Source organism: Rhinolophus sinicus, chromosome 15 (genome assembly GCF_057876585.1).
Source record: "Rhinolophus sinicus isolate RSI-liver-muscle chromosome 15, RSI-T2T, whole genome shotgun sequence".
Lineage (NCBI taxonomy): Eukaryota > Metazoa > Chordata > Mammalia > Chiroptera > Rhinolophidae > Rhinolophus > Rhinolophus sinicus.
This window is the reverse complement of record NC_142515.1, coordinates 86935734-86954832: the sequence shown is the minus strand read 5'-3', so window position 1 is coordinate 86954832 and position 19099 is coordinate 86935734. Positions and strand designations below refer to the sequence as shown.

At 57.1% G+C, this 19099-nt stretch overlaps 1 protein-coding gene across 9 annotated transcripts in view; it reads left to right on the top strand.

Moving 5' to 3' along the window:
* ADGRL1 (adhesion G protein-coupled receptor L1) overlaps window positions 1-19099 on the top strand; it is a 46909-nt gene that overhangs the window by 1137 nt on the left and 26673 nt on the right. For 3 of the 9 annotated variants that reach the window (XM_019746112.3, XM_074338094.2, XM_019746111.3), the window contains exons 1-2: window positions 1627-1797; window positions 17515-17679. In XM_019746112.3, the coding sequence (XP_019601671.1) occupies window positions 17610-17679 (70 nt within the window). In that variant the 5' untranslated portion in view covers window positions 1627-1797; window positions 17515-17609. Of the gene's footprint in view, window positions 1-1623; window positions 1798-17514; window positions 17680-19099 lie in introns of those variants that run through there. The other 6 variants (XM_019746110.3, XM_019746109.3, XM_019746108.3 and 3 more) reach the window with 3 other exon arrangements.

Below are 19099 nucleotides of genomic sequence, written 5' to 3'. Positions count from 1 at the left end.
AAATTCATTTTTCCCCTCTTCCCCGTCCCCCGCCTTCCAAAGCGAGACGTTTGAGGCGTTTCTAGATACTAACCTCCCCTTAACACTCCCCTCCGTCCCTGCTGCCCAGTCGGCTCCAAGCCCGCGTCCGGGTACCCAGGATCTTCTGCTAGGGTCTTATCCTGTCCGGCTGACTCCAGTCCTGGCTTTGCGGCCCTCCCTCGTTTTTCATTGTAGGTCTGATCTCCCAGGGTAGCGGCCTCCTCACAGCTTGTCGGGCGTATAGCCCCTGGATCCTGAAACCGCTTTTACCTGCTCCCTCCGGTGCAGCCAGCGCTCCGGATCCCCTCGTGCTGGAGTCCAGCCCTCCTTTTGCCCTTCCCCCTTACACGTCGCTGCCAGGAAGATGGGGGCAACCTACGCGGCCTTCCTGAGCCCCCCTCACCCCCGCCCCCCCCCCCCGCCCCGCGCGAGCCCAGGTCCGGAAATTACAGGCCGGGTCTTACTTGTTCCCACTGCATTAAGCATGACGCATTACTCCGTCTCCCGAGGAAGGATCCGGCCCGAAAATTGCGTGCCCCCGGGTACATTTGGCACAGTCGCGGCTTCCCACCTCCCCGTCCATCCCTTCTGTTTAATCCATCCCGGGTTTTGCGTACCCCTTCCAGCTCTCCCCAGTTCTCCTCTCTCTGGACTCTACGCCTCTCCTTTACTTCCCTGCCGGAAAAATCCTCCCCGAGTCTTACATGCACCCGCCTCCCCTCCCCCACGCCCCGTTCCGAGGGTGATATCTAGCACGTCGCCTTCCCTCTCCCCGGTTTTCCAGGAGGGCTGGAGGAAGCGCAGGGGAGAAAACTCCAGCCCGGGTTTTCAAGCCTGCCCTCGGTGCGCCCTGGCAGGTTGCGGCGGCCGGTCCCGGGCAGTGGCTCCGGGCCGGGTTTTGCGCGCGTCCGTTGTCCCCCTCCCGGAGCTTGTGCGCCCGGGAGCGGGGCGAGCAGGCGGCTTGTCATTGCTGGTACCCGGCGCCGGCTCGGTCCGTGCGTCCTGCGGTGCCCACTGGCCCGGCCCGGCTCCCCCCTTCCGGCCGCTCCGGGGGCGCGACGCCGCCGTGCCCGCCTCCAGCCGCGCCCCCACCAGGCTCTGCGCCGCCAGCCCCCCACCCGAGCCCCCCGCGGCCACTGCGGGGAGCCCAAGCCGTCCGCGCGGGAGCTGTCGGCGCTGCGGCGCCCCCGCCCCGCCGTCTGCCGAGGAGGCCCCGGCGAATGGGGCCGCGCGGGCCCGGGAGTGGCGCCGCCGGGCGGCGGGGGGCTGCAGAGGCTCCTCTTCGGCCGCGTTAACCCCACGGTCCCCGCCGCCGCCGTCGGAGGGGGCTGGGAAGTCGCCTGGGCACACACGTGCCACCTCCGTCGGGGCTGCGGAGCTGCGGGGGAGATGCGGGCCGCTGCCGGCGCCGCCTCGGGGGGCTCCGCCTCGCCCCAGACCCCAGAGCTCTGACGCCGCCCCCGCCCCACCGCCTCCGCCGCCTCCCTACCCAGGAGGGGCGCGGACTCGCTCGCCCCCAGCCGCGAGCCGCCACCGCCGCCGCCGCGAGGGGGCTGCCTTTGGAGCTGTGTGATCCTTTTTTTTTTTTTTAATTTTTGCTTGGTGGCGGCGGTGCTGGGCCAGGGGAAGGAGGGGACACGGAGGCCTCCCTCTCCCCGCCATCCCTCACCCGTTTCCCCCCCGTCCCGGTTCCGGGAGATGTGCCGGGCGGGGGGCCCGGGTTCGCGGAGCCGCAGGAGAGAAGCACAGGGCCGACCCCAGAGCGGCGCTGGACAGGTGAGTGTCTGCGGGCCCAGGGCGAGGGGGACGCCGCACCTGGGCCAGGTGTGCGGGCCAAGGGTGGGAGGATGGAAGCTGGGGCCTCTCTGGGCCGCGTAGGGGGAGGGGATGCTGGAGCCGCGGATCACCGCGCCTGAGCCGGAGGGGCGTCGGGGGCGGCCGGCACCTCACCCCTACCGGTGAGAGGGCCGGGAGGAGCCGTCCCCACGGAGCGCCGGGGGCGCGGGGGTGCAGATGGGCGGCCGCGGGGACCCGGCGGGGGGAGGGGACCGCGAGTGTGCCCGCGCGTGGCTGCGTGTGCCCGCGCGCGCGCCAGCCTTTGTGGGGAAGCGGCGCGGCAGTGCCTGCGTGTCCCTGGTGCGTGTGCGCGCGGGTGCTTGGCGCCCTGTTTGTGTAGGTGTCTGGGTGTGAGCTGAGAGGATGCGTGTGCACGCCGCGCGCGGGCCCCGGGCCCCGGAGGAGCCGTGTCGGGGGCTGGCACCGCAGGATTCTGGGCTGGGGGTTGTTTTTCTCTGGGAGGCATAGGTACGGGGGATGGGGAGGGGTCTGTCTGGGCTCCGCTATCAGGAGGAGGGGTGCAGCCTGCAGCATCTTATCTCCGTGGTACCCAGTTAAGCATGGGGAGCTGTCGGGTTTGAGCCACCAGATTCGGGCTTTGAAGGCGAGCTCACCCCCTCTACCAGGTGTTGGGGGGTTTCAATTGCCATCCTCCCATCTGAGGATCCTGGGACAGGAGTCGGGGCCAGAAGAGTGTGAGGGTGCTGTATATGCTCCAGCCGTTGCCAGAAAATGCCCCTCCAGTGCGCTCCCGGCCCCCATTTGAAGACAGAACCCTGCCTGCACATAACCCCCAGGAAGAGCCCTGTCCATACTCTTCTGGTCTAGGTCAACACCCAGCCCCATCCCTGCCCAGCACCTCACTGTACCTTCCTGGTCCTCCCCCCCCCACCCCCAGCCGTGGCAGCTGCGTGGGTGTTCTTCCATCCCAGTCTTGATGCAGGGCCCCCTTTCCTCCTGGCTTCTGCAGGACCCTGAGCCTGGGTTTGTCTGCCCACATCCAAACATGTGGTATGCCTGGGGGAGCAGGGGGAGGGGTTCAAAATGGCTGCCAAGATGGCTGGTCCTGTCTCTCTCTCTCTCTCTCTCTCTCTCTCTCTCTCTCTCTCTCTCTGTCCCCCACCCTCCCTCCTTCCCTCTCCCTCCCTCCGTCCGTCCCTCCCTCCCTTTCTCTCCTCTCTCCCTCTGCTTGCCCTGTTTCCTTAGCAGCTACTGGAGTCACTGCCAGAGTCACTGCCCAGAAGGGGTTGGACAGTGTGAGGACAGGTGTTGGGGACACCTAAGGGTGCATGTTTGCTCTGGGCCTGTTGACCTCGATGCTGCTTGGTAGAGGCTTTTGGTCTCTGCTCCCCTTTCCAACATCCCAAGGGTCTGCATGAGCTTGTAACCTGACCCCAGACCCAATCTCTTCACTCAGGCTAACAGCCTGGGGGCTGGCTGCCTGCCCTCCACCAGGTCTCCTAGGCCTGGCACCCTGAATTGATCGTTGGGGTGTCAGGGTGCCTCACGGAGTGTCCCCATTTCTCGTCCTCTCCACATGCCCAGTGGCCAGGGGCTGATGAATCCGGCTGGGCCTTGGTCAGGCCCCAGCTGTGGGGCCAGGTGACTACTCCTTCCTCCCCACTCCTCTTCCACTAATGCTGAATTTATTACTTAAAAGTAGGATGAAAACGGGGAGAATAAGAGAAGGAATACAACCTTCATTATCATATCGAGAAAATTATCTGTGATTTTCCTAACTAGCAATTTGCCTGCCATGCCGTTCAGAACTGACTTGCCCATTAATTACAGAGATGAAAAATCATCTGGAAAGAGGAAAAGGGAACTAATTCGATCCCTGGCTGGTAGCAATAGCACCAAGCCACATACGTGTGTGCACCCACATGTGAGCGTCAGCCCTGCTGCTAGCATCACTATCTTCCTCCTCCTTGTCTCTTGGTGAACTCCTGCAGGGCCTCCACCCACCCCCTGCTCACCTTTCCTGCTCTCCAGTGCCCTGCTAGGCCAGCCCTCTCTCCATAGGGTGCCAGTCTCAACCCCCACTTGTGGGGCTCTGGTGGGGATCTGGCGTGTGAGGCTCAATCACCTGAGCTGATGCCTGCCCTTGGGCATGGAGATGGCGCCCTGGATGGGGGGAGGATGGGGAGCAGGGGAACAGTGCCCCTGAGCTGTGGGCCCTGCAGGGAGGAGGTAGAAGGCTGGATGGGGAGCCCCTTCTCCAGGGGGCCAAAGAGGACCCTGTGGGTATGTGGGGTGTGGGGGAGGGGCCTACAGGCGCCAAAGCTGCTCAGGAGTCTGCATAAAGGTCTGGGCTCCAGGCTGGGGCAGCTCCCCCTGCGTGTGGGGCTCTGTCTTGTGAACCCCAGAAGGTTGCACTGCTCTGCCCTGGACCTGGTACCTCTAATGGGGAACAGGAGCAGGATTCCCTCCATCTCCACCCACTGGCCACAGGGAGCTCCATCGGGATCGATGCCCCTTCCTACCTCTCCAGCCAGACGGGTGGCCAAGGACACGGAAGGCTCTGGTTTCTGTGTGGGCTCCTCCGGAGGATCCGATTTCCATAGGCCAGACACTTCCCGTCCTCCAGCCCCTTCTATGGGGAGGCAGGGGGAGGGGCTCCTGAAGTGCGGGTTCCCTAGGTCTGGAACCAGGATCTGACCACAGTGACCCTGGCGATGCCTGAGTGAGCTAGCATCTTTCCTGGGCCCAGTCTTCGTCACCCCGATGCAAGAGGAAAATGGGGTCCCAGGGTGGGAGGGGGTCTCATTGTCCCTGGAATCCAGTCCTCTGTCCCTGTCTGTCTGCTGTACCTGTGTGTACCAGTTCTGTGAGTGATTTGGATGGTGACCTGGCTGAGCCAGTGTGTGGTCATGTGTCATCAAGTTTGTCTTATGTTCATAGGGATCTCCTGTGTGCTGATGTTTGTGAGTTTTGGAGAGGTGCTGGCCCTGTGTGTATGTATATCCATGCGTGAGCATCTGTCTGCATCCTGTGTGTACCTGCAGGCATTTGCCCAGGTGTGTGTATGCTGGGATCCTTGGAGCAAGGCTGGTCACCTCTTTATGCATTCTGTGACCATTTGCCAAGTGCCTTCTCCATGAGGCGCAATGCTGGGAATGTCGTGGGAACAGTGCCCTGGTCTTGTCCTCACGGAGCTCACAGTCTAGTGACACATAAGTGATTTCAGTCAAGGGCTCATATCATAGGAGTTGCGGAGAAGGCTGTGTCTCCCCCTTCAGAGTGGCCAGAGTCCCAGCTGGGGACGGCAGCCCCAGATTTGGAAGACAGCAGCCTCTGGGTCCCAGCACTACAGCCGTCCTAGGCATGGGGCATCCTGGGTTTGACTCTGCAAAATCATCCCCGTCACCTCTTCCCCCTCACCCCTCCCTCTTTGCTGCTTCTCTAACATGGGAAGCACGATTCTACCCCAGGACCTTTGCACTGGCTGTCCCTCCACCTGGGACCTCACCCAGACATCTCCAAGGCTTTTGCTTTCTCACCTGCTTCAAATATCACCTCCCCAGTAAGTTTTACCCCCTGCAGCCTGTTTAAAATTGCAGCCTCCCACCTGCCTCCTGACTTTCCATAGCATGGATGGCTTTTTCACACTCTGTAATTTCCTGATTTATTGCACCTCCTTTATCGTCTGTCTCCCTGACCAGAATCCAAGTGTTCAGGGAGTTTGTTACTTGGTTTGCTTTGGGACCCCAGGTGCCTAGACTCATACCTGGCCCATAGTAGGTGTTTAAGAAATCTTGCCTGAGTGAATGGGAGGGGGTCTCATAAAGGACCAGAGACTTCTGTGTAACTCCCATGGCTGTGCACAACGAGGGCTCTCATTGCCCTGGCCCCCTGGGGAGAATTGAAGGCTACCTGCCAGGGGCCAGACTAGACCAGCTCTTTACCTGTCTGCTGGCACACCTAGGCAAACTGTCTCTAAAGTGGCCTTCTGGTGCTTGTGGGTGAGGCTGGGTGGGCAGGCAGGTGGCTCCTCTATGGGGCTGTGTGCAATATAGAGTTTAGAGCTCAGAGGGAGAACATGGGGGCCCCCTGCCCTTGCCAGGGGTAAGAGCCTCAGCGTCAAAGCCTGAGCAGCCCGTTTCTGACCTCCCCCTGGGGCACTGACCCAACCTCTCTCTCTTGGGACAGCACCCATTGTTTCAGTCTGCCCTGGCCCCAGGGCAGGTAACTAGCTAAGCAGAGGCCCGCTGCCACCCCTCCAACTCCAAAATTTGGGGAAGATAGAAATCTCAATAAATAGATGCCAAGTCTAAAAGTAGCCCTGCCCTCCCCCCAGCTGAAATTAGTCATAGCCCCTCCCTCAGAGGGTAACGATACCCAGGAAGGCAGGTGGGGCTCCTGTCTGCTGCTGGGGAGGTGGTACAGGCAGGTGAGGTGGTGCAAGCAGGTGAGGGGCCCAGGGCAGAGTTTGAACTGTGGCAGTCCTGACATTGGGGCCACATCATTCTTTGTGGGGGGCTGCCCTGTGCATGATAGGACTTTTAGCAGCATCCCTGGCCTCCATACTCTAAATACCAGTTAGCATCTCACCGCCCCTACACACACTCTAGTGGTGACACCTAAAAATGCAGACATTGCCAAATGGCCTGGGATGCGGGGCAAAATCCTCCTCCTCCTGTGTTGTCCCCCACAACCCCCCCTTCCCCCTCCCCTCAGTCTCCCCTCCCCCCACTGAGAACCACTGCTTTAGATCAGGGGTCAGCAGACTTTCTCTGTGAAGAGCCAAATAATAATATTGGAGACTTTTGTGTGCCTCTTGCCAGCTCTTGCATATCCTTCCTCTGCTTCTTTTTCTCAACCCTTTGAAAGTAGCAAAACTATTCTTAATTCATTGGCTGTACAAAAACAGGTGGTGACTGGACCGTAGGTGGTCAACTCTTGCGCTAGAGCGTCCCCAAATTACCCTTGGTAGTGGAGGTTGGGGCACCTGTGGATGCCCCCTCATCAGCAGAGGGGCAGCCCCATTAGGGGCGAGTCTATCCCTGTCTCCTCCCTGCCCCCACCTGCTCCAGCTCTCCTGTGCTCACTCTCCACCAGTCACACTGGCTTCCTCACTGGTCCTCAAACATGCATGGGCCAACTGCAGGGCCTTTGCATGAGCTATGTCCTCTGCCTGGAACATTTTTCTCTTCCTTGGACACCTGTATGACTCCTCCCTCACCTGCACAGGGCTTTGCTGAAATGTCGGGCCTTCTGTGATATTAGTACACCACAAAATTTCTTTAGTGCTCTTTGTGCCTGGCTGTCCACAGCTTTGTCTCCAGCACCAAATCAGTGGCTGGCACATAGTAGGTGCTCTAAAAAACATGTGTGGAATCGCTGTGTATATTTCTAAGCCCCACAACCACTGGTGTGAACCTTCTGTCCCATTTCCTCAGGAGAGAGAGAGAGAAAATAAGGGGGGGCCTCATCACATGGCCTGAAGTGGGCACAGTGGGATTTGAACCTAGGTCTCTGGTCTCTGCCAGCATCTAGTGGCAGTAGAGGACCCAGAGCCTTCTCCCATGCCCTCTGTTTCTGTGACTGTTTCCAGCTCTGCTCTGCTGAGCCTGGAGTGCGAGGCTTGGAGCTGGACAGTGAACAACTTGGTGGGGAAACAGACCACAGAGCACTGTGGTACCAACTTCTGTTATGGGGAGCACAGAGACGGTGCCTGGCTGGCCTGCAAGTCAGGGAGGGCTTCCTGGAGGAGGAGGCTTCTCAGCTGCAGCCTAGAGGGAGAAGGAAAGACAAAGTAGAGGGGAAGGAGAGTGAGAAGAAGGGGCCCATCCTGAGGTCAGAAAGAAGGTGGTGGCTCAAAGGGGAAAAGGAAAGATGTAGTTTCATAGCCGGGTATGCAAAGAGAGACTGGAGGCTGATCTAGGGGGCCAAAGGACTGAGTTTGTGAGGTTGCATTTCTACTTGTCCATGGGGCTGCGAAGGGCTATGGAGTGGTCAAATCCCACAGGACAGGGTCTGAATGCCCAATATGAGCTCCCTCTGGCTGCTGCATGGGAGAGAACTGCAGAGGGCAGGAAGGGAGGCCAAGAAGAAGAGGAGGCCATTGCAGCTGTTAAGGTGAGGGCTCCAGTGGGGACTTGAAACATTAGAGATGGATGGTGTCTGGTGTGCGGGTTTTCAAGTCAGAGTTGACATGATTTGGTGGATGTTTGGCTGGAGGGCGGAGGAAAGGGGGAGGGGAAGGGAGAAACTGCAGGTTTCTGGTTGTTTCCCCCCCCCTTTTTCCGCCCCCCCCCCCTTCAAGCCATTGTTTCTCAGTCTAGTTGTGTAGGACACAGCTCCCTGGCCCATGCTGGTGTTATGAGCCTTGTGTCCCCCCTGGCTGAGGCAGTCGGTCAATGGTCATCGGCTCTCGCCGGCTGCCGGCCACTCACACTGGCTGCCAGCCACTCATGGCAGCCCACGGCCGCCCATGCTGACCTCCGGCTGCTCATGGCAGCCCAGCTGCAGGGTGAGCCATTGTTCACAATCTCAGCTGTAGAGGGCGCAGCTCACTAGCCCATGTGGGAATTGAACCAGCGACTTCGGTGTTAGGAGCACGGCACTCCAACCACCTGAGTCACCGGGCTGCCCCCAGGTTTCTAGTTTTGACAGTGGGTGGACAGGGAGGAAAGAAGAGGGTGGGGGTAGGGAGCATCTGCCACTCTCAGCACCCACCCCCACAGTCTAATCTCCTCTTCTAATTAAGAGTCTGTGAACACCTGAGTCAGGTCTCATTTCTCCTCTACTCAGAACCTCCGTGGCTCTCATCTCACCTGGAAAAAAACCCAAGTCCTTCCTGAGGCCAACAAGGCCCGGCATGCTCTGCCCTGTAACTCCCCCCTCCACCTAGCCCTTACCTCTGCCCACTCTCCCTCTTTCTCACCTGGCTGCAGCTACACTCCACATCCAGCCTCAGGGCCTTTGCACATACTGTTCCTGCTGCCTGGGAGCCTCTTTCCCCGGGTACCTAGATGGCTTACTTCCTTGAGATCTGTGCCAAAATGTCACCTCCTCAATGAGGCAGTCCCCGATCACCCCATCTATACCACCCAAACATAACCTTCCCCCACCACTGTCTTTCCCCTTTGGGCCTATTTTTCCCCAAAGCACTTGTGACCCAGTGAGAACTAGGTCTACTGAATGGATGACCTATTCTCTAGGTTTGTTTCATCTTTGTTCATTAAACAAATTAACAAGTACCCACTCCTGGCACAGGGCTGGAGATGCAACAGAGCACCAAGTGACAGTGATGGAACTTTCCCTGTGGAGTCCCCAGCGGGTAGGCAAGACAGCCGATCAACAGCTGAATTCAAATCTGATTAGGGGAGCAAAAGGTGGAGGCCCAGTGTACTGCAAATGTGGGTACAGGAGAGACCAACGCAGTCTTGGTGGGCAGAGCTTTTGGGAGGAAGAGTGGGGCAGAGGGTGGGTGTGAGAGAGTTGTGGTGGGGAGCAGAGAACAGGCACCTTAGGAGGCCAGCGTAGAGAGCGTGATGACGAGGTGGCAGGAGACCAGGGCCTGAGACACCATGTTAGTGCACTGAGGCAATAGGGAGCCATGGAGGACTGTGGGCAACGAGGGAAGTGATTGGGTTTTCATTTTGCAAAGGTCACTCTGGCTACAGGATGGAGATGGGATGGGGTGGGAGTGGCAGATAGATGGGGGAGACCAGAGAAGAGGGAAGGGTATGCTTTGAACAGCCCCCACTCTCCTGCAGTCCAGTGCCACTCAGTAACCAGTGACCTTTTGAAATTTAACAAGACAGGCAAACCCCACCCTGTGGCGCAGACATCTAGTGGGAGAGAGATAATAAGCAAATAAGTAAGATGCATGGCTGGTGTGCTAGTGATGAGTGCTGTGGAGAAAAAAAAGGCAGAGAGGGATGTAGGAGTGCTGGGACCAGCAGGGGCCTAAAGGAGGCAAGGGAGGAGCTGTGTGGGTGGCTAGAGAAGAGTGAACAGCCTGTGCAAAGGCCCTGAGGGATTGTGCCTGGTGTTTTCCACCAGGAAAACGGGAGCTGACTGAGTGAGGAGCTGAGAACAGGGAGGTGAGAGGGCAGAGCATGCAGGGCCTTGCTGTCCAGGGGAGGACTTCAGCTATGGCTCTGCGTGAGGTGAGAACCCTGGAGGGTTCTGAGCTTTGGAGGGACTTGCCGGAACTCAGGTGCTCACAGGCGCCCTCTGGCTGCTGTGTGGGGAACAGACTGGGGGCAGGGCGAGCAGGAGTGGGGGAGGGGGCCTGGGAGGGGGCTTTGGGGCTAGGGCAGGTAGGAAATGGTGGGGCTGGACCAGGGAGGGAGCCAAGGGGCGGGGAGAAGTGAGCAGATTCTGAAGGGGAGCTGCTGTGGTTGGATGTCGGGGTGAGAGGAGGAAAGGGGTCCAGGATGACTGTACAGTTCTTGAGTGTATGTGGAAAGATGGTGAGGCGGAGGGTGGTGGTGGTGGAACTGAGTGTGCGGTGGGGACCCTGCCTTTCCTGAGCCCACAGTCCCCTTCCTGAAGGAGAGCCACGTGCCGGGCACTGTCTGGGCAGTTGTTCCGTCTGTTCGAGGTAGACGTGTTAGTCCAGAGTAGGGAAAAGGAAATGGGCCCAGCCTTGGGCAGCAAATTCAGACCCAAGAGCCTAGTCCTACCTACCCCAGGGCTTGCTGCTTCCCCACTCTGTCATGCCTGAGGGCCGTCTGGAGGAGGTGGACCTGTGGAGGCTGCTAGGTTTGGGGAGGGAGGAAGAGTCAGAGTGTTGTGTGGAAGGGCAGGACAGTGAGGGGCCCAGAGCCTTTCTGTCAGCGCCGCCCCCCCCCCCCCCAGGCACTCAGACTCTCACCCACTGGAGCGCTGAGGGTTGCCATGGCAGCCATACTCTAAGGCAGGCTGAAGGTGCTCCCCCTCTTCCAGCAGCTGGTTCTCCTCCTGTCACGTCCCCTGGCCCATCCCAGGGTACCCAAGGACAGAGCCTGGGCTGCATCAGCTGCCCGCAGGATGCCCACTGCACCCCACTTGACTTGAAACTAATGTGGGGCTCAGGTGCAAACACTGAGGCAGGTGTGAGGCAGGTGGGCAGTCCATAGGACTTGGGAGCTGGACATGCCTGTGGACTAGTCCCCCTCTTAGGGTGAGGGCAGTGAGCTCTATTTCCCATGGGTCCAGTTGGGGTCACCCAAGTTCACTGAGGCTCGAGGTGGGGACAGATGCAGGTGCTGGCTCACCTTGCCCTGCAGGTGTGGAACCTCCAGGCATGTCCAGCTCTGAGGACCTGTCACACAAATGCAGCCGGGGCCTGCAGGTGGGGCTCTCTTGGCCCCCAGGGTTTCCCCAGTTCCTTGTGTCTAGCCTGGGGGACCAGCCTGCCTGGGTTTAAAGCTCTGTCACCAGTTGGGTGCCCCTGGGACCTTACTTTCCTTTTCTGTAAAATGTGGGTATGTACGTCCCCCCTCCCCCATTTTCTTATGAGGATTAAATGAGATAGTTTGTGAGGCTTAAATGGGGTGCTCTCGTGATCACCCCATGGTGCTCCTCATGGAGCACGGAGGTGTCAGCTGCTGCACCTGGCACCTCAGGTGGTTCAGGCACTAGGTATCCCAGCAGCCCTCCACCCCACCCCTCTCCCGCAGTTTGTGAAAGATTCCCTGAAGTTGTGCAGCCCAGGGCCCTGCCCCATCTCCGCCTCCCCCCCCACCATGTGTCCTGACACCTGTGTGACTTTCCTAGGGCTGCTTTGACAAACTGCCCCAGACTAGGTGGTTTTAACACCAGAAATGTATTGTCTCCCAGTTCTGGGGGCTGGAAGTCCAAGATCGGGGTGTTGTCAGGGTGGGTTCCTCCTGGGAATTCTGAGAACCTATCCCACGCCTCTCCCCGGCTTCTGGTGGCTGCTGTTAGTTAGTCCTTGGTGTTTCTCGGCTTGTAGAAGCATCACCCTGATTCTGCCTGTTTTCATGTGGGGTTCTCTCTGTGTACATGTCTACATTTCCCATTTTTATAAGGACACCATTCTTATTGGCTGACCTTAATGACCTCACTGTAACTTGATTACCTTTTTTAAAGACCCTCTCTCTGTTCTGAGGTCCTGTGGGATAGGACTCAAAACATTTCTTTTTTGGTGGTGGTGGGAACACAATTCAATATTCAGTCCACAATAACCCCCTCTCAAGGCCTCAGGGATGATCTAGGTGGGTCTCACATGTCTACACCTGGCCTCCCCACCTAAGTGGGTACCAGCTGGCAAGCAAAACTCCAGGGTGGGGTGGGTATGCAGTCAGGCCAGAAGGGCGGGAATGCGAGCCACAGTGCCTAGCTCCTGAGCTGGGCTAAGTTTTGGTAGTTCCTGGGCTTCCTGGGGGTGCTCTAGGGAGGTGAACTCAGGGAGCAGTGGGTACCTGTGGGGAACACTTTCTGTGCCCCTAAGGCAATGGTGGTTAGCCTGTGTGGGCTAGGCTTGGCCCCTAGGTCACAGGGCAGACACCCCGTCTCCAGCAGTACCCACCATCGTCCTCAGTCACTTACCTTGGTTCATTCATTAACTGTTTGAGGCTACACTGCGTGTCTAGGTGCCAGAAGACGGTCTTGGGGGCTTCCATTCTCCTGAGGGTACAAAAGAAATCCATGAATGAACAGGTAAAGTCACACGACAGAGATATGATCAGTGGTGATGGTGGTGACAATTGCTGCAGGGGACATTTTGCACTTACTACGTACCAGGCGCAGCCCCGAGTGTTCATGTATATGAATTCATCTTGTTGCCCAACTATCCTATGAGGTGTCCCCATTTTACCAAGAAGAAAATGGGGATACAGGTTGCAGGATGGCAGGGGCTGGGCAGGCAGGCACTGATTGCCAGGTACTGTGATACGGGGTGTTGGAGGCCTGTGCACATCTCTGAGGAGCGTGCAGCTGAGCTGAAATCTAAGGGATGTGAAGGTGGCAACATAGGCTGAGGCTCAGCTCATGGTGGGAACTGGCTGGCTGGAGCAAGGGGGGAGGGGGGCAGGCGTCAGAACACACGTGGCCTTGTGGACCATGATACGGGAGCCAGTACAGGATTTCAGCTGGGGAGCGCCCTGTACAGATTGCCCTGGAAAGGACCTCTCTGTGGAAACAACCCAAGTGTCCATCTTTGGATGAACAGATAAACAGAATGTGGTCCATCCACACAGTGGAACATTACTCAGCCATAAAAAGGGTGAAGCACTGACACACACGAGCTACAACGGGGATGAGTAAGAGAAGCCAGACCCGAAAGGCCACATGTTGTATGATTCTCTGTATATAAAATATCCAGAATAGGAAAATCCATAGAGACAGAAAGCAGATTAGCAGTGCGGGGGGGCTGGGAGAGAGGGGAGAAGTTTTTGCCCCAAACAGGCACAGTTTCTGTTTGCAGTGATAAAAAAAAGTTTTGAAAATAGATCATAGTGGTGGTGGCACAGCATTAGGAATATAATTAATGCCACTGAATCGTATGGTTAAATTGACAAACTTTATGTATTGTGTGTGTGTGTGTGTGTGTGTGTGTATACATATGTATATGTGTGTGTATATATATATATATATATATATATATATATATATATGAGATGTGACAATTAAGTTCACGAACTTGCTGCAACGATGTTGCTCACCTTTTTCATATCAGAGGGATTATTCATTATGAATTTGTACCAACTGGACAAACAGTTAACCAAGTTTACTATTTGGAAGTGCTGAAAAGGCTGCGTAAAGAAGTTAGATGACCTGAACTTTTCACCAGCAATTCACGGCTCTTGCATCACGACAATGCACCAGCTCACACGGCACTGTCTGTGAGGGAGTTTTTAGCCAGTAAATAAATAACTGTATTGGAACACCCTCCCTGCTCACCTGATCTGGCCCCCAGTGACTTCTTTCTTTACCCGAAGATAAAGGAAATATTGAAAGGAAGACATTTTAATGACATTCAGGACATCAAGGGTAATACGACGACAGCTCTGATGGCCATTCCAGAACAAAAGTTCCAAAACTGCTTTGAAGCGTGGACTACCCTGTTTCCCCGAAAATAACCAGCCAGACCATCAGCTCTAATGTGTCTTTTGGAGCAAAAATTAATATAAGACCTGGTCTTATTTTACTGACCATCAGCTCTAATGCGTCTTTTGGAGCAAAAATTAATATAAGACCAAGTCTTATATTATAGTAAAATAAGACCAGGTCTTATATTAATTTTTGCTCCAAAAGACGCATTAGAGCTGATGGTCTGGCTGGTTATTTTTGGGGAAACACGGTAGGGGCTGGCACCGGTGCATAGCTTCCCAAGGGGAGTACTTTGAAGGTAGCTGTAGTGATACTCAGCAATGAGGTACGTAGCACTTTTTTTAGGATGAGTTCTCAAACTTAATTGTCAGACCTCGTACATGTGTGTGTATGTGTGTGTGTACATGTATACGTATATGTCATAATTTTTTTTAAAAGGTCCTTCTGGCTGCTGCGGGAGTCTGGAGTGTGGAAGTAAGAGGGGCTGGAGGGAAGTTGGGAAGGAGTCAGGGCCATCTGGGGTAGACGGTGAGCCCAGGTCTGGAGGGTGGCTGCTGAGGATGGATGGACGCTGGAATGTTCTGGAGGCACAGACGGAAATGTGGCTCCTGAACTGGATGTGTAGGGAGGAAGGAACAGAGAAGCCGAGGATTTTGACTCCTGAACGTTTGGCCTGAGGCCCTGAGAGGATGGTGGGACCATGGACTCATATGGGGGGCTTTACTTTGGTCTGGTCAGGCTGCAAGTGACTTGGAGACCTGAATGGAGGTGTAGACGGTGAGAAGGGAGACCGAGCTGGAGCTCGAATGTGGCAGTCGTCGTGGTACAAATGGTGTCTAAAGAGGCTTCTTGGGCTTCCCAGGAGGGAGCTATGGATAGGGAAGAGGCCTGGGGACTGCATTTGGGTTCCCAGTGTACTGGGGTGCAACCTGGGAGGAGGGAGCGGAGCCACCCCCCCCCCAGGTGCTCCCTGTGCCCTGGCACACACCAAGCAGTGGACAGTGCCCTCTGATGGGTCCTGGCTAGCCTATCGTGTATATAGACTGTTGTCCTTACCAGAATCCTGCAGATTTGAGCTACTGAGGGAACTTGGGTGGGGGAGGGGAAAGAACCCACTCAAGGTCACACAGTGTATAAATGACAGACCCCCAGAGCTTGGCATCCCAGCCTCCCCAGCATTAACCAGCCACTAACCAGTTTGACTACCTCAGGGAAGCCAGGAAAAGGAGTGTCCATCAGCCTGGGGTCAATGCCTCCCCTGAGCCTGACCCCGGCTAGGAGATGGGGTGGGGGGAGAAATGAGGTGATGAGGAACACCCCTACCCCAATTGTAAATGCTGCGAAATGTAAAATGCTGTGAAATGAACCTGAAGTACCACAGACCACGTCTGGTTAGGGTTGTGGGAGGAGACGCAGTTTCAGGCAGTCCAGGGGTGATTTCCTGCTGGCTGGGCCTGGGGATGGGGCAGAGAACTGTTGCAGGGATGGGGTGCAGGGCTGCACTGTGAACTTACTGTCCCATTTCACGTCAGAGGAGACTGAGACCTGCAGGGGATGGGTGTCTTGCCCCAGGAGCTTGGCGCACCATCTTTATTTCTTGAGAACCTGTGCTGAGTCCCCGCCCGCAAGGATCTCATGGTCTAGTGGGGAAGGGCGACAACAGAGCTGCTAATGTCAATAGGTACCGTTAGGTGCGGTTGAAGGCTATGAATTAAAAATGGCAAAAGAATGGCGAGTGAAGGTGGCGGGAGTGTTTGAGGTGGTTGGGGTTGGTTACTCTGCTGGGGTGACCTTGGAGTTGAGCTCTGAACAGTGAGAAGCTGCGGCATGGGTGCGGGAACAGCCCAGGCAAAGGGGAGGGGAGCAGAAGGAGGCTGGAACGTTCTAGTAGCCGGAGGGTTCGAGAGCGCTGTGGCCGCTAGGCCCTGGTGAGGAACAGAGACGCCAGTGGAGAGCAGAGGGATTTATATCATTGAATGATCCCTTAGCACTGAGTGGAGGGCAGGTTTGGAGGCAGGGAGGCCAGGAGGGTGAGCCAGGACAGTGTCCAGGGGCAGCAGAATAGTGGCTTATTCCTGGGGGGTGGCATTGGAAACCAGAAGTGGGCAGATTGGTGAGATCCTTTGGAAGCAGAGCCCACAGGACTTGCTGACGAAGCTCATGAAGGGGAGGGGAGAAGTGAGGAATCAAGGCACATTCCTACTTTTGGGGTCTGAGATTCACTCAACAAATACTCACTGCTGTGTGCCAGGCCTGTTCTAGAAGCTGGGGATAGGTTGAGTAAAAAATCCCAATGATCCCTGCCCGTGCAGGGGCTGTTCCGTACATGAGATAGTTACATTTGAATAAAGGCCTAAAGGAGGCAAGGGAGAAGAGGGAACAGCCATGTGGACAACTGGCCGGCAGAAGATACATGTAGAGGAAGCAACAAGTGCAAAGGCCCTGGGGCAGAGCCTGGTGAAGTGGAGGCAGGTGTGACCGGAGCAGAGACAGGAGGCAGGCATGACCGGAGCAGACACAGGGGTCGGGGAACTAACGGCACCGGTCAGTAGGCTTTCTTTTTTGGGGGAAAACAGTAGCCAGGACTCTGTTGAGAGATTCCAGGCTGGAAATAAGAGATTTGGAAAGTATTGGGTGGTGAATGGTGTTGAAACTGGGGGACAGGCTGGGGTGACAGTGGGAGACGGCAGAGCAGAGGTTTGTATACTGGATGGCTGGTTAAAACATGGGCATTGGCCTTCCCCAGAGAATATGTGTTTCTAGCAAGTTATTGGCCAGGCTGGCGCTGCTGGGCCAGGGCCACACGTGGAGAACTTGGTGTAGATACAACAAAGGGCTGAGTGCAGATCTGCGTATGCAACCTTGAGAGCATCCAGAGGAAATGAAGGCAGCAAGAAGTGGGAAGGAGCAGCCATGAAGGAGGAAAAGAGCGCTGCAGGGGAGGGCACACACACACACACACACACACACACACACACACACACACACCCATCTCCAGCTTACCCTGAGGATTCCCTGGAAAGGAAAGGGGACACAATTATCCCTGATCTGTGGCATGCCAGCCAGCTGGATTCTAGGGGGGGAGAGAGAGAGAGAGGAAGCAGGGGACTGGGGGTGGGGCCTGGGTTCCTGTCTGATCTGGAGGGGGAGGCTGCGAGTCGGCCAGTATGCCTGGGTCCCCCACTCTAGACGCCACCATGCTGGGTGAGGAAGCTAGGCAGGAGGTCAAATGGACACAGTTGGAATTTCGAGATGGGGAAGAGGCTTCCAGAGGGTCCCTTTCCCCAGGATGGAGGGTCTGAGGGCTGCCTGGTGACATCCTGGTGAGTTGCCCCTGCCACCTGAGGGGAGCTATCAGACCATGGGAGGTGCTTTCAGGAGGGTCCAAGGTCCCCAGACAAGACAGGTGGGTCTGTCTACTGGGGTGGGAGTGGGAGTGCAGTGTGAGCCAGAGGCCCTGGTGGGGGGTAGCCTCTGGCTAGAGGGTTCGGCTTCTGTCAGTGGAGATTCTTGACCTGGACTGGCCCCTCTCTGTGCTGCCAGACAGATGGCTTTGGCCACCAGCAGGAGGGAGTGGCCCAAATGCCCCTCCTCCTGGGCTCTCTGGGGGACGGCCCCCGCCTCACTGTCCTTGTTCCCACCCCCCAGGCTGGTGGGCCAGGCCGCGGTGCCCACCTGGTGATGTGGGGTGAGGCCCACTGCACAAGCCACTGAGAGCCGCGAACACGCCCGCAGCTGCCACTATGGCCCGCCTGGCTGCAGTGCTGTGGAGTCTCTGCATCACCGCCGTCCTGGTCACCTCGGCCACCCAAGGTAGGTGTTGTTGGGCTGCAGAGGGGCCATGTCTCCAAAGTATGGCCAGGAGGACGGGTAGGGCATTGAAATACCTCTGACTACTCATTAAAGAACCATGGCTCCCACCCCACCCCACACCGAGCAAGAAATAGGTCAGAGAAAGAGTTGGTACACAGCCCCAGCACCACCCAGGGGTCCCCAGCCCCTCATCCCCAAAACCCACAGGTCCCAGAGCCTGGGACGCAGGCAGGGGCCCCCGGGGACCGGCAGAGGCCTTCCTGGGGAGTTAAGACTCCTCTTGTCTCTCTCTCTCTCTCTCTCTCTCTCTCTCTCTCTCTCTCTGATTACATCTCCCAGGCTCTCACTGGGAAGAGGATTAATTAAAGCATGTCCGCTGACGTTTATTTAAAAACAACTAATTACCCTGCTCGGCCCTCTGCTGGCCCTGGGATCCTGCACACGCCACAATTAGTGCCCCGAGCGTGCCCGCCCACCCTCACCAATTACTCAATTATGGTCCCCATGGCAGGTCCTAGTGGGGGCAAGGGCAGGGTGATGAGGGAAGTAGAGAGAAGGAGCCCACTGGCCTTGTCCCTAACCCTGGGGCATATCCCCTGCCTGCCTCTTCCAGCGCTATCTGGAGGGTGCTGGCAGTGGATACTGCTTCCCAGTGCCCGGTCGTATAGCCCCACCCTTCAGAGAGCCACAAAGAGGGAAGGGGCATTGTTCAGCCATGCCCCAGGGCCCTGGCACTGATCTGACCAGCTGGTACCCTCTGCTCCCCCAGTGCCCGAGTTTTCTGCCCATCCGGGTCCTGCCTCATAGACCCAGCTGGGCCAGGAGGGGCCACTTCCACCCTCAGACTCATCTGAGCCAGCCCTCCACCCCCGGCCTGCCTCCCAGGCCCGGGAACAGCTAAAATTAGCTGTGGAAGCAGATGGTGCTAGAGGAACACATGTAAAACTTTCCCCCAAGTGGGACAACTCACCCCAGAAAACCCTAGGGGCCTACCTGCCATTCTCCATGGGCCCTCAGCCAACATTGGAGGGACAAGATATCAGAAAAGGAGCCTGCTTGGCTCTGCTACCATTAGGCACTGGTACCTTCTCTTCCTCTACAAGTGACAGTCACCCCCACGTTGGAGCGTCTGGGCTGTGTATCCCCACTGGCACCCTGTAAAGCTGGGCCCAGTGTCTGGGAAGGTGGCTGCCCTGGCAGGCATGGACCATGCCAAGCCTACTCTGTCCTGCAGAGACTAGCTGCCTTCATCATCTTAATGATAACAGTAGTTAGCACCACGTCTCGCTGAGAACCGCTGCACACACTGCACCCCGCATCCTGGTTCTGTGAGGTGGGAGCTCTCAGCTGTGTAGGGAAGGGAACAGGCACAGAGGTGGTCAGTGATTGGACAAAGCCACCAGCCAAGGAGTGGCCGAGC